Below are 14870 nucleotides of genomic sequence, written 5' to 3'. Positions count from 1 at the left end.
TTTCTTATGGTACTGGGTACACTGTACATTGTACAGGGGCATTCTACCTCAAAGCTACATCCCAGCCCTTTTTTATTTTTTGGTATGTGTGCGTGCGTGCGTGCGTGCGTGTGTGTGTGAGAGAGAGAGAGAAACAGGGGAATGAACCCAGGGGCATTCCACTTCCAAGATACACCTCCAGCCCTATTTATTTTATTCTTTATTGTTTTAATTTTTTTTTCTTTTGTGGGTCTGGGGATGGAACCCAGGGGCATTAGACCTCTGACCTACATGCTCTGCCCTATTTTTTATTCTTTATTTTGAAACAAGGTCTCACTAGTAGTTGAGGCTGGCAGTGAACCTCCTATCTCAGCCTCCTAAGTACTGGGATTACAAGCGTGTGCCACCATGCCTAGCCCGGTCAGTCTATTTCTATTATACACATACAGGTCTTCCCCAGAGGCCAATGGTTTTAAGAAAACTAATCTGGTTTTGTTTGTTTGTTTGTTTTTATTGGTTTACTATAGTCTCACATCATAATGTGGATCATGTTGACAATGACATATATTCACACAGTACTTGGTGCCCCCCCCACTGCTCCCCCTTCTCCCTCCCTCCCTCCCAATACTGAGTGTCCAGGTTAACAATGTTATAGTCACATTTATACACATATTGAATGTAGCTTTTCCATTAATAAATCTCAGCCTTCTTCCTCCCCTACCCTTCCTTTCTGGCTTTGCTAAGGTTTCTCCTCCATTATCGGGAGTCCCTCTGGTATCCCTAATACTCCCTAGCTTGAGCATATTAGAAAAAAACATATTTCCCTTTTCTTTCTTGGCTATTCTCATTTAACATAACGTTCTCCAAGTCTTTCCATCTTAAAAAAATAAAAAGAATAATGGTACTATGTAAGACTGTGTAGCGGAACACAATAAAAGGTAAAACTTAAAAAAAAAAGAAAACTGTAGGGAATAGCAAAGCAAGGAAGCCAGAGTGATAATACAGACCCCTCTGTCCCAGTCCGGCTGCTCCTCCTACCTTGAATCTCTTAGAGAATCCCACCTCACTTCTACAGCCCTGCTCACTTGTCCCTCCCCTCTGCACACTGGCTCCTGCAACTCCCTGGTTTGGAATCCCCTCCTCTGTCCAGCTCTGATGAACCACAAACATTTGGATCAGGGACCAGGCAAAATGCTAGCTCCTTCACAAAGCCTTCTCCACCAGGGTCCTCTCCAACACCCTCCTGGAGCCCTTCATAACTGACCGCCAGCCTCTTCTAGCTACTAATAGCTTTAGGTTACTATTCCATCTTTTAACCATGCAAGCTCCCTAAAGGCTAAGACAATTACACTTCTCTACCCCAGCAGCTGCCAGCGCGGCCGCAGACTATCGCAGAATGGATGGTCTGAGACCTTGCTTCTCATCGCTGCAAATGCTCCAGCAGAAGCCACTAGAGAAAGGATTCTGGCAGTGGCAGAGGGTGAGCTAGATACAATGCCCAACTCCCCAGAAGGGAAGAGTCTGTGATGACAAACCAGATCAATGAGGTGGAGGTTGTTTTGGAAGGTCACTTCAAAATAGACTTGCCGCTGGGCATGGTGGTGCACACTTGTCATCCCAGCATTTGGGAGCCTGAGACAGTAGGATCATGGTTCACGGACAGCCTCAGCTACTTAGTGAGGCCCTTTGCAACTCAGTGAGATTCTGTTTCAAAATAAAGAATAAAAAATAGGCTGGGGGTATACCTCGGAGGTAGAATGGCCCTGGGTTCTATCCCCTGTACAGCAAAAACAAAACAAAAAAAATAGATTTGCCTTTAGCCTCCCTACATTTGGGCCAATGATTATCGTCATAGTTTTGAGACTTGAGCTTCAACATGAGTCCAAGTCGAAAGGGCTCCGGACCCTCCATACATTTGGGTCTCTCTGCCTCCTGAGAGTTTTCTACCATGACACCGACTCAACAGAACCTCTCAAGCCAGAGGTTCTTAGGCTTTGATCCATGGCAAGCTCACTCCAATGCACACTCAAGGACAGCAGCTGGAAAGAAAGGTCCAGGTCCCTTTGCCTGAAGATGCCACACTCCAGAGACAGATATCAGCAGACGCCTCCTGACCTCCTTCTCCTATGGAAGAACAGAACTCCCCTCTACACACTTGCCAGCCAGTAGTGAAGCCGTCGAGCAGGTTGGAAAGAGGTACTCGGTGGACAGGTTTTCCACTCCACTCAGACCCTTGCAGTGCTTCCCCAGGAACCCAGGGGAAGAGGTGGGGGAGCCGCTAGCAGCTTCCCTAGCCGGCCCCAGCGCGCATACTCACATCAGCCAGCAGGAAGGCATCCACCTCATTGTGGTATGTGTCAAACAGAAGACTCAAGGCCTGCCTGGGAGTTGGGGGCAGAGAAAAAGCACAGGAGAGGTCACAAAAGACCCAGCGTCCTGCAAGACCCATTCTTTCCCTCCTTCTCCTCTGCTCAGGGTTCAGACCCCAGTGGCAAAGGGCCACCATTCTTTTCATGTCCAATGACGATGGAAGGAGGGAGTCTTTCTGCTTCAACATCAGTCTCCTAGAGAATGACAGCAAAGCACTAGAGGGAAGAGATGAGACATGGTCTGGAGGGGGGATCTTCCCTGAGCAGACTCCCGAGCCCCCACCCTGACACCTACAAGAATCCTTGGGTTCTAGCAGAGGACCAGGCAAACCTATCTTTCAGCTCCCTCACAGTTCCCGTTTGGGCCACGCTCAGGGGTACCCACTTCTCACCTGCTGATGGTCTGCTTGACTGGCCTCTCTTGTAGATGGATGAGGTAGTTCAAGGTGGAGGGGCTCTGGTCGTCATTCACCTGCGTGGGAAGTGCTATTCAGCAGGGGTGGTGCCCTTATCTCAGCCCAGCACTCCTACTCCTCTCCCACTGAACACGTTTCCTCTCACCCTCCCACGCCACCTCCCTATTTCTGTGCAACCATCAACTGCACCCCACACGAACCGTCCGGGCCAGATCACTGCGTACGGCCTTCTGTTCCATCAGCTGTAGCCGGATGTCGATGTCAAACTTGCGGCAGTATTGGATATACTCATGGCTGCCCAAGGCATGTTTGCTGGTGGGGTAGGGGAAAGAGACCATTAGCGTCCTGGGGACTCAGAGGGGAGAGAGACACCTTAGCAATGGAGAGAGAAAACCAGGAAGAAGCTGGAAGGAGGGAGTGAGGCCCTCTGTTGCAGCCCCTACTCTGGTATCCTAATAAATGTCTTAGCAGAGCTTGCAGGAAGCACAGGGATCTATTGAAACAGAAGCTCCATATGACACTCAACCCTTGGGCTATACAAATATTGATGCTGCCAGGTATTTATTACCTGTGTTATTACTGGTTCATTCCCAGGGTGGAACCTACTTCAGAGAGTGAGGAACAGAGGGCTTCCCAGGGGTCAGCTATTTAAACCCCATTCTCTTGGCTTTGGTGTAGGGGACAACTAAGAAGAGACAGGCTGGGAGTCGGCCTGCACCCAGGCTCCCCTGTTCCCACCACCTTTCCATGTTATAACCCAGAGTGCTAAGAACAAACGAAGCAAACCCACCAAGATGTCAGATCTGTTATCCCCATCCAAGTCCTGTGTGTCCCCTCCTTCCACAGGTCCTGCCTGAGCACTTAATAAAAAGTGCACACCATTCTTACTACTTAGGTGCCCACACAGGGGACCCCCGTTTCAGAGAAGGAGCCCTAAGGAATCACCCCCAAATCACATCTTAATCAGAAAGGAGGCCCCAGAAAGAGGGCAGAGCAAGTCCCACCTCTGGCTGGGCCAGGTCCCAGCAGCTGGGTAACAGAAGCCGGAAAAGGACTTCCTTCCTCGGCAGAGCTGAGTCCAGGCCAGGAACGGGGGAGAGGGAAGGAGAGCCAACGGGAGGGGGTGTGCGGAAGCGGGTGGAGGTGAGGGCCCAAGGCTAATCCGGATCCAGCTAGATCTTAAGGGGATCTCCACATCCTGAGAGGCCAGGTCTCCAATCTGCACCCCAACCTGCTAAGGTTGAGGTACGGCCGAAAGCTAAGGGTGGAGAGGCTGGGCTGTGAGGCAGGGCTGGCAGGAGGGTCCAGGAGGAAGGAAGAGTGTAATGGGGGTGGGGAAGGAGGCAGGAAACCCAACCCTCCCCCAGGACTGTCTCATAGTTCTTATCTGAGAGCAGCCTGCATCCTGGACCAACACTCCCCTCAGCAGGCACCAGCCGCTGAACAGGCAGAGGCAGCAATCCTGAGGGCGTCCCTGGGAACCAGCAGTTTTCTGGATCCCCCAACACACTCCCACCTTCCAAGAAGGTCCTTTCCACCTTCAGTGCAGGGCAGCTGTGTCAGGGGGCCGGGGGCTAGGCTGGGAACCAGCTCTGTGCTTGCATGTGGGGTGGGAGGGTTAGGGAATCAGGAGTCATCGTCACCTGCGGGACCTTCTCTGTGGAAGCCTTCCTGTGGCAAGGCGGAGTGTGGGGGAGGCGCCTGGGGGACAGGTAATCCCCTGTCCCACCTCACTGGGAGCACTCCACTGCGGTGTTGGCAGGAAGGTAGAACCTGACAGCTCCCACCTGCCTCTGGACTCAAGGGCTCCAGGACCAAGATACTGCATGGCAAATGGCAGGGTCCATCTAATCCAGGCCCCATGAGTCCTCTCTTTGGGCTGGTCCTTTCCTGCTGGTATGAACAGACTGTTCATTAGGTCCTTCTTACATTTAACCCTCATCTCTTTTTTTTTTTTTTTCTTTTTCTTTCTTTTAAACAGGGCTGGGGCTGGAACCCAAGACTTCATGCATGATTGGTAAGTGCTCTGCCACTGAACTACACCCCCAACTCAAACCCTCCCCATTCTTTACAGAATCGTAAAGCCGAGGGTCAGGCTTCACAACTAGTAAGTTTCAAACCAGTGTAACAGGCCGGACGTTGTGGTGCACGCTTGTAATCCCAGCGCTTGGGAGGCTGAGACAGGAGGATCGCACAGGTTCGAAGTCAGCCTCAGCAACTTAGTGAGACCCTGTTTCCAAATAAAGTATAAAATAGGTCTGGGAGTATAGATCTGAGGTAGAAAAGTCCCCAAGTTCCACCTCTACTACCAAAAAAAAAAAAAAAAAAAAAAAAAATCAAACCAGTGGAACAGTGTTACCAGGAATCAAATTTACTTATTATAGGCCTTATTCCCTTATTCCCAATAGTGGCAGCCTGCCTAAGGCTCTCTTTGCCTCAAGACCCCGCCTCTGAGTCCCAGAGGGCAGCTATTTAAACCTCATTCCCTTAGCTCTGCTGTAGGGGACAACTAAGAAGAGACAGAATGGGAGTCAGCCTGCGCCCAGGCTCCCTGGTTATCACTCTTCCCATGTTATCAGGGGGAAGTGAGAACCACAGGAGACATATTTGTTTGCTTGTTTGTTTTGTATTAGGGGTGGAACCTTTGAGGGGCACCCCCAGACCCCTTCTTTAAATTTTGAAACAGGGTCTTGGTAAATTACTGAGGCTGGCCTTGAAACTATAGTCCTCCTGTCTCAGCCCCCAACAGACTGGGATTACAGGTGTGTGCTGCCACACCCGGCGGGGACCTGCTTGAAGGTGCCCCTGGAGTTGTACCACACAGGGCCCATGCCTTTCCTTTCCTCAGCTTCCAGACGAGACCATGGAAGCCCTAAAGGGCTCCAAATATCCCTAAGGTTGAAGAAATCAGCCAAGGAATGAGGCTTCAGTCTTGAAGGTCAACCCTATGCTCTTTGCATGCAAGAGGAAAATCTGCACTAGGCCTCATCAGGAGTCATCAAGGAGGGAGACTCTTCTCACCTGTCCCTGCTGTCCAGCCCGCTTCCTCCAAGTGGCCAGAGGTGGGGGGCAGTAGCCACACAGCGGCGTCCTGAGGGGTGGGAGCCTGCCTCTGCCTCTCCTCCACCCCGCCCTCCAGAGCCCCAAGGCAGGGGGAAGGGGTTGCCTCAGCTGGTCCACATCACACTCCCCAGGGAGGCTGCCTTCTGCACTGGCTGAAGAGGGGCGGGGAGCCAGGCTTGGGGAGGAGGATGACCGGCTGCACTGGCCGGCCAGGGAAGGCGTGTTGGCAGAGGAAGGGAGAGAGCGGGTGATTGTAATTTCTCCCTCCTGTTCCACAAGGGCACTGCTAACCAGTCCTCCTGTTGTCCTCGGTTATAAAGACCCCACACATCCTCTAGAGAGAAGAACAACCTTCCACAACCCATCCCTGCCCCCTGCCGCCAAGGAGACACGCACGGGTCTCCACAAGCAGTCTCTGCAAGCAGACATGACCTTTGCCTAATCCCAGCTCCCAGCTCTTTCCACAGCAGATTTGGCTCAGGATCTAGCCAACCCTGCTGGAAGACAGAACTCCCGGGAAAAGTGCAACGTGGCCGGGAGTGTGCCCAGAAAGCAGGAGTCCTGACTTCAGGGATGGAGTGGAGTTGCCAGCCCTGAGCCTAGCACCACCCCCCAAAACCCCCTCCAATCCTCCCACCCAGAAGGCAGGCGCTGCCTCCATCCCGCACCCCCTCCCTTCCCACTGTTCACTCACTTTTGCAGGAACTCCTCCAGCCCACAGGGCTTTAGCACAAAGTCGCCCACATCTACTTCCCTCAGTTCATCATGGGTGTAGCACAGGGTCTGGTAGATGAGCAAGTCTACAGTGGAGGAACCTGTAAAAGATGGGGTGGGGGGAGCAGTGACAATGGGCATGGACAGGTGGGCTCAGCCTCCTCATCTTGATCCCCATCCCCGGCTCAGCAGCTTCTGCAGCAGCAGCAGCAACCAGAGAAAGCAGGCAAACCATTTGGGGTTGGGGAAAGGGGACCTAGGAAGCTGGCCCTAGAGCCTATCCCCCAGAGGAGCTTCCCCACTGCCCACATCCCCACGAGCCACAAGGAGAGGCACGGATAAAGAAAGGGTCCTCGGGTGTAAGATGCCTGCCCCACCTCAAGGGATGCCCACCTCCCTCCCTCCCTAACTCACAGTTGCAGGTGAAAGTGAGTGGCTCCCGAAGGCTGTCACACAGCACGGTCACCTTCAAGTTGACCTCATCCCCAAGGTGCTCTGGGCTCGGGGTGACGGCGCTCCAGACATATCCCGTGAGGGAGTAGTCTTGGATGTCAGAGCCGGACCGAAGGCTGTGCAGGAAAAGGGAGAAGGACCCTCGCTGTGCCTTCCAAGAGCAGTCACAGGAGGTCTGCGGGCGGCCTTCCCGACCCTGAGTCCCAAGGGCTCTGTGTCCCCACTCAGCCCAGCCCTCTGGGTCTGCAAGCCAGGTTGGAGGCAGTCTAAGAAACGTCAGAGTTCTTCATCTCAGCTACAGTTACAAAATGTTTCCCACAGAGGAACAGTAGAGAAAGTTCCAAAATGACAGGGCTTTCCATGGGAAGTTTAACAGAAAATTTTTATGAAGAAATTTCCTTTCTCATCCAGCTAAAAAAAAAAAAAAAAAAAAAAAAAAACCCTATCTCCATCTGGGATGCATTCGCTTCTAAGGACAACTGAGGACCACAGCCTAAAGCGATGAGGATAACTGGGCTATTAGATGGAGGTTTCATGAATTTTATTAAAAAATATGGAAGCCAGGTGTAGTGGTGCACGCCTGTAATACCAGGATTTGGGAGGCTAAGACAGGAGAATTACAGGTTTGAGATCAGCCTCAGCAATTTAGCCAGACTCTCAGCAACCTAGCCAGACTCTATTTCAAAAAAATAATAAATAGAAGCCGGGAGCAGTGGCGCACACTTGTAATCCCAGCATTTGGGAGGCTGAGACAGGAGAGTTGTGGTTCATGGACAGCCTCAGCTCCTTAGGCCCTTTGCAACTCAGTGAGACACTGTTTCAAAATAAGGAATAGAGCCTGGTGTGGTGGTGCAGTTTGTAATCCCAGCACTTGGGAGGCAGAGACAGGAGGATCACATAGGTTCAAGGTCAGCCTCAGCTAGTTAGTGAGGCTCTCAGCAACTTAGTGAGACCCTGTTTCCAAATAAAGTATAAAATCAGTCTGGGAGTATAGCCCAGAGGTAGAAAAGCCCCTGGGTTCCTCCCCTAGTATCACAAAAAAAAAAAAAGATAAACAATAGGGCTTGGGGTGTAGCTCGGGGGTAGAATGCTTCTGGATTCCATCCCTAGTACCGCAAAATAAATAAATAAATAAATAAATAAATAAAATGATGATGATGATAATAATAGTAATAATAATAATAATAATAATAATAATAGGAGGAGGAGGATTGCAGGTTCATTGCCAACCTCAGCTACTTAGTAAGGTCCTCCACAACTTTGTGAGATCCTGTATCAAAATAAAGAATAAAAAATATGACTGGACTGGAGGTGTAGTTCAGAGGCAGAATGCTCCTGTGTTCAACTCCTAGTACTACAAAAAATAAAAAAGGCTGGGGGCTCAGAGGTAGAAAGCTACTGAGTTCAATCCCCAGTACCCCCCCACACACACATACATAAAATCTTTTTTCTAAGATTTAAAAAAACTGCAGACACCTGATGTAGGAAGCATCCCATAACCACAAACTGAGGGTTATTTAACATGGCTTTTCTTCTTTCTTAAAGAAAGTTCAGAAATGGATGACCCTCCTCCCAGCCCCCATAGCCCCCCAAGTCCCTGGCCCATTCTTTAATTCTTACATATCCAACATGTGGCAAAAGGCAGCAACCTCCTCATCTCTCTCCTCTGAGACCTCAAACAGCTCGTGGCCATTGGTGACGGTGTGGGGCCGGGAGCCCACCTTAAGGGAAGACAGGTTCACTCAGTGCCTTTTGCCCCACCGCAGCCCACCCTGAAGGCTCTCCCAGGTCTAAACCCATAGTTCCAGGTGCAAAGACTTTCTAGCTATTCAATACATGTGAAAGGACACAGGGCAATATGGAAGGTCCAGGAATATATGGATCGGCCATTGCAGGAGGCCAAGAGCCAAGTTCAAAGAGAGGAGTTGAGCCAGGGATGGAGGCACAGGCTTGTAATTCCAGCATTTGGGAGGCTGAGACAGGGGGATTGCGCAGGTTCAAAGCCAGCCTCAACTACTTAGTGAGGCCCTTTGCAATTCAGTGAGACCCTGTTTCAAAATAAATAATAAAAAAATAGGACTGGGGGTGTCACTCGGAGATAGAATGCCCCTGGGCTCCATCCCCAGGAAGAGGAGTTGAAGCTTGGGCTTAGTATGGAAGGCAGGGTGTATAAACCAGAATGGCCAACTTGCTTTTCGAGGAGAAAGTGAGCACCCGGGCCAGCCTGTAGGCCATGCACAGGGATACAGGGTGAGGGCTTTCTGGGGAAGCAGGGCAGGTGGCTGTTTAACCCAGCCCCTCCACTGAGGCCAGGGCAAATGGGTGTCCAAATGGTCCCCAGGGAGGCTTGGTCCTCCACAACAAGCCCCAGGGATCTGAATTATTGACGGCCTGAGGGCCCTTTGATAAAGCATGACTCAAACACAGGTACCTTCTTTGGCAAGTGCTATTTGAGGGAAAACATTTCAAAGCTGAGGTCTGGGCAAGAGAAAACCCCATAGAAGCCTGGCTCCTGCCCCCTGGCTCCTGGTTCCTGCCCCCTGCCCCCGGCTCCTGCCTCGTGCCTCTGGCTGGGCGCAGCCTGTGCCTGCTGGTTCTGACTGACTGGACTCTCAGGGGCCTGCTCCAGCACCACTTCCTCTCCCAGATCGAGTGTTCCCAGACAAGGCCCCAAACTGTCTCTCACCCCAAGGCTGCTCTCAGTCACCCAGGGAGGGGCCCTAAAGAAGTCCTCAAAAGAGCTGAGGAAGGAGTAAGTATGCAAGAGCTGGGGCCGATAGGGTGCTGACCGGCGGCAGCCCAGGGCAGCCATACTAGACAATGAGGCTGCTTCCAGTGAGGGCAGCAGGTTCTGACAGCTGCCGCTGGCCTCTGGCCCTCTCGGCTGCTGTTCTTCTCCTCCCTGCCCCTTAGGGCAGAGAGCAGCCAGAGCGGCTACCCCTCGAATATCCAGACTTTTCCTCTGGACAACCCTCTTTGCTCAGCCTGGCTCCCTGGGTGTGTGTGGGGTGCAGCGGGGTACACGCAGGGGAGGGCGGCAGTGGGAGCAGTTGGCATGTGAGGCCCTGGCTTGCCAAGTGCATGCCTGTGTCCTGCTCAAAACAATAGTACCACTGTCAGCAATTAACCCACAAAAGAGAGAGAGAGACAGAGGGGGTGGGGGGAGAAAGCCAGAGAGAGAGAGAGAGAGAGAGAGAGAGAGAGAGAGAGAGAGAGAGAAGAGGAGAGGAGAGGAGAGGAGAGGAGAGGAGAGGAGAGGAGAGGAGAGGAGAGGAGAGGAGAGGAGAGGAGAGGAGAGGAGAGGAGAGGAGGGGGAGAGAGAGAGAGAGAGAGAGAGAGAGAGAGAGAGAGAGAGAGAGAACAGAATGGCTACTGAAGGCCATGTTCATGCCCTTTCTGTACCACTCACGGGCACCGTAAAAAAACAAAAGCCACTTACGTTTGCCCGGCTGGCAGGCCCTGGTGGCATCGCCCGATGCTGACTGGGGGAGTCTACCAGGCAGAGGCTGGCAGCGGGGGTACCAGGCTGGTGCTGGGAGCCGGTCATTTCCAGAGATGGCTCGGCCAGCCTGGGATAAGGAGGGTCCCTCCTTCTGGAAGCCCGGCGAAGGCGGGGTGGGGGTACAGGCCGCGGGCCCAAAGGGTCCCCCCTGCTGGTGGGCTGAGCCCCTGCACCGAGCTGAGGCGGGGAGGACCAAGGTCTCATTCCCCCTGGGGACTGGCAAGAGCTGTGTGCTTTGCCCTTGGTTCTTCAAGGAGCCGCCACCTCGGGCTCCCCACTCAGAACCCTGATGACACACAGGATGGGTGAGGGGAGGAAGCTCAGGAGAGAGAGGGAGAGCAGAGGTGACCACCTACCAGGGCGGCCTGACTTGGTGAGCAGGCCCCGCTCCGTGTGTGCGAGGAACTGGGCTAGCATCCGGAATCTCCCAGTCCCTATAAATAGCGGGAGAGCCCCACCTCTCAGAGCAGGGCCTTTAAAAGGCCTGAGCTCTGCTTATCTCAGGAGCTGATTCTGTTTGGGGGGAATTCTCTCAGCAGAAGCAAGGATTGTGTAGCCGTCCAGAGCTGGGATGGATCCCAAAGGCTGGACCCGAGGTGGGAAAGCCCCAGCGTCCTTTAGACAATGAATAAGGAGGAAACAGGGATGGAATGAGGTGGACCAATACGCTGCCTCACAGGTCGTCAGCCCAGGGGAGCCTCTCGAGGCTGAGGGTGAAGCACAAGGCAGTCTTAAGGTGCCACTGAGGAGGTGCTGTGGACACTCCCCTGAGGCAGGAACGGATGAAGTTGCCCTGGAGCCCACCTGGAGCAAAATGGAGATACTCCATCACTCTACACTATGGAATGATAATGATATGAGTCAAGTTACTGTCATTATTCTGCCTATTTTCCCCAAAATATTTTCACTGTGAAAAAAAAAAATGGATAGAGATGGGCAAAGGTCGCATAATAATTTAACTGTACCTAATGAATTATACTCTTCAAATGGTTAAGATGGCAATTTTGTGTGTGTGTTTGGGGGGGGGGTGTATTAGGAATTGAATCCAGAGGCATCCTACCTCTGAGCTATAACCCTGCCCCCACAGCCCTATTTTACTTTTTATTTTGAAACAAGATCTCACTAGGTCAATGAAGAGTCGCACTACCTGCAATCCTCTTGTCTCAGCTTCCCAAGTACTGGGATTACTGGTGTGTGCCACCACACATGAACATGTGTACCCAAATGCACCCACACACGTATATGGAACATAAAATTTGCTGTCTTAAAGCTCGTGTGGTGGCACACACTTGTAATCCCAGTACTTGGGAGGCTGACACAGGAGGATCTCAGGTTTGTGGCCAGCCTCAGCTACTTAGGCCCTCCGCAACTTAGTGAAACCCTATTTCAAAATAAAGAATAAAAAAAAAAAATAGAGCTGGGGGGTGTAGCTTGGAGGTAGAATGCCCCGGGTTCAATCTCCAGTACTACAAAAAAAAAAAAAAAAAAAAAAAAAAGTAGGATGAGCTGGGCATGGTTGCACATGCCTGTATTGCCAGTACTTGGGGGCTAAGACCAGAGGATCACAGGTTCAAGGTAAGCTTCAGCAATTTAGTGAGACTTTTAGCAACTTAGCAAGACCTTGTTTCAAAAATATATATAATACTGAAAGCCGGGCACGGTGGCACACACTTGTATTACCAGCATTTGGGAGGATGAGACAAGAGGATCGCAGTTCATGGACAACCTCAGCTACTTAGGCCCTCTGCAACAACCTCAGCTACTTAGGCCCTCTGCAACTAAGTGAGACCCTGTTTCAAAATAAAGAATAAAAAATAGGGTAGGGCGTGTAGCTCGGAGGTCAAATACCCCTGGGTTCCATCCCCAGCCCTGAAAAAAAAAAGGGGGGGGAATTAAGCCAGGTGTGGTGCACACCTGTAATCCCAGTATTTGGGAGGCTGTAACCATTTGAGGTCAGCCTCAGCAATTTAGTAAGACCTTTAGCAACTTAGTGAGACCCTATTTCCAAATACAAAATAAAATAGGGTTAGGGATGTAACTCAGGGGAGAATGTCTCTGGGTCTGACCTCCAGTACCTCCCCCAAAAAAACCCCTGAAATTTAAATTAAAAAAAAAAAGTAGGCGGGAGCCGGGCGTGGTGGCACACACTTTTAATCCCAGCATTCCAGAGACTGGGACAGGAGGATTGGGGTTCTCAGTACAGCCTCAGCTACTTAGTGAGGCCCTTTGCAACTCAGTGAGACCCTGTTTCAAAATAAAGAATAAAAAAATAGGGCTGGGAGTGTATCTCGGAGGTAGAATGCCCCTGGGTTCCATCCCCAGTACTGAAAAATTTAAATAAAAAAAAAGTAGGCTGGACAAAGGGAGGGAAAAAGGAAGATAGGGAAGGAGAGAGAAGAGAAGGAGACAGAAGCAGGTAGGGAGAGTGAGAGACAGAGAACAAGAGAGAAAGAGAGAAGGCTTTGGGCAGCCAGACCGGGATTGAATGCCAGCCCTGTCATTTCTCACTGTGCGGCTTGGACTACCAGGCAGGGTTGTTGCAGAGCTGTGGACCCGGGTCTGGCACTCAGTGAACGCTGAATGTAGCTGACATGAATGGTCCTCGTGGCGGCACACTGCTTTGGCAGAGCAGAACCTCAGGAACCAGAAGCAACTTGCTCAAGACCATGCTTCCACAGGGTCAGAGACCAATCCCTTAACCCCCAACCCAGTCCTTACATCCTGAAGTAAGCACCAGCTAGGAGCCAGCATTCCAAAACACCTGCCCCCGGGAGGGCTGTTTTGGCCAAGGTATATGAAATGTGGCCCTGAAAAAGAGCCACAACTTTATTAATAACCCAACCCTCATCCCCAGCCCCCCATAATCAAGCCTACCTTGGAAACTCTCCCCTCCACCAGGGCCCAGGGTCCTGATGGCAGAAGAAGAGGGGAAGGAAAACTGAAGGGTGAGTGCTTGGCAGATTTGGATTTGGAACAGCAAAGAAGAAAGAGGGACTAGTCTTTGTTTCTGAACGCCATGGGACAAGAGGGACAGAGGAAACACAAGGTCCTCACCGGAGCTGCAGAAATCCGGCGGTTCTTGCCAGGCGTTGTGTTCTTTCGGTTGGCATAGCGGGAGGCATAGGTCCGGGGGGGAACCTGGGGGGGCATGGTCTTGCTCCGGGCCACAGGTTTCCCAGGGGTGTCCTTGCTGAAGTCCAGGGGCCCCCGGCCCTCCTTCCAGCCCCGGGTAGCATCCCGCAACATCTCTGCATCATAGGTGGACTTCAAGTTGAGCCTGGTGATTGCGTCATTGATGCAATCATAGTCCACAGATCCCAGCAGGCGCCCCTGCCCCCCGCTACCTGGCACCTCGTCCTCTTCTAGGATCTGAGGCCCCAGCAGCTTGCTTGGAGGTTGTTCGACCAAAGAAAAAGTATTGATGTCATTGGGCTGAGAGATCCTGGAGGATGAAGGGAACCCCTTTCTGGGAGGCAGGGGAGGGGTGTCCCAGATAGAGACTCGGGGAGGCAGGGGAGGTGGGGACAGTTTTTTGCAAGAGTCATCCATGTCCCCTGGTCCTGGGGACAATGAGAGCCCCCCATCTGAGCCATCAAAAATGTAGAGATAGTCCCCAGACAGGGAGCCTTTGGGCCAGGGATCAGGGCCAGGCTGGGCATCCTGGGAGGTAGAGTGGTCAGGCGGCTTTTCCTGCGGGGAGAGCGAGTTATAATTGAGGGTAGGATCGGAGCCAGAGAGACCGCGTAAGAGCTTGAGGTCGTTCCGCCTTCCTGTGGGCTTGCTGTAGAAGTCTAGGGCAGGCTCGTCCCAGCTGATGAGAGAGGGTTCTGTGTCCTGCTTGGCCTTGCTCTCCTCCTGGTCATGCCGGAGCCGGGACAGTGCGTCGTATTCCATCTGCAGGGCCTCGGCCATGGCCAGTTCTTTGCGGCTGATGCCCACCGACTCCAGGGACTTCCAGTGCTCCCCATTGCCCTGAGTCGAAGACATGGTGAGGATAGGGGTACAGGAGACGCGGAAGCTTTCTACTTCCTGCCAATGTCAGGTCTGGAGGGCTGGGGCATGGTGTCTGGGCACCTGCAGATAAGAGATAAAAATATCAGTCACACAGAGGGACTTATCAAAAATTGGACTCAGGTGACATCATCTGGGCCAGTGCCTGTTTCTTTAATGCCTACAACAGATAGAAAGAAATGGAAAGATGGAGAAAAGAAAGAAAGAAAGAAAGAAAGAAAGAAAGAAAGAAAGAAAGATAGCAAGACGACTTCATCTATGGTATCCCTCTACCCACCCATTCATCTACACATGTCTCCATCTCTGGTCCATCTCTCTCCCATGTGCCCCAAGGAGAGAGAGCAGCCTCTCATCAGCCAAGAG

At 51.9% G+C, this 14870-nt stretch overlaps 1 protein-coding gene across 2 annotated transcripts in view; it reads right to left on the bottom strand.

The window, feature by feature from the left end:
• Nucleotides 1-14483, bottom strand: part of PIK3C2B (phosphatidylinositol-4-phosphate 3-kinase catalytic subunit type 2 beta) — a gene marked incomplete at both ends in the record, with an annotated part of 65821 nt that extends 51338 nt beyond the window's left edge. For both annotated transcript variants that reach the window (XM_080699074.1, XM_080699075.1), the window contains 7 exons: nucleotides 2297-2360; nucleotides 2741-2820; nucleotides 2965-3076; nucleotides 6522-6642; nucleotides 6956-7110; nucleotides 8615-8715; nucleotides 13551-14483. In XM_080699074.1, the coding sequence (XP_080555200.1) occupies nucleotides 2297-2360; nucleotides 2741-2820; nucleotides 2965-3076; nucleotides 6522-6642; nucleotides 6956-7110; nucleotides 8615-8715; nucleotides 13551-14483 (1566 nt within the window). The remainder of the gene's footprint in view (nucleotides 1-2296; nucleotides 2361-2740; nucleotides 2821-2964; nucleotides 3077-6521; nucleotides 6643-6955; nucleotides 7111-8614; nucleotides 8716-13550) is intronic.
• Between the last annotated feature and the right edge of the window lie 387 nt (nucleotides 14484-14870).

Source organism: Muscardinus avellanarius (assembly GCF_963383645.1).
Source record: "Muscardinus avellanarius genome assembly, chromosome: 7".
In the NCBI taxonomy this organism is placed as follows: domain Eukaryota; kingdom Metazoa; phylum Chordata; class Mammalia; order Rodentia; family Gliridae; genus Muscardinus; species Muscardinus avellanarius.
This window is presented reverse-complemented; position numbering and strand designations above follow the sequence as displayed.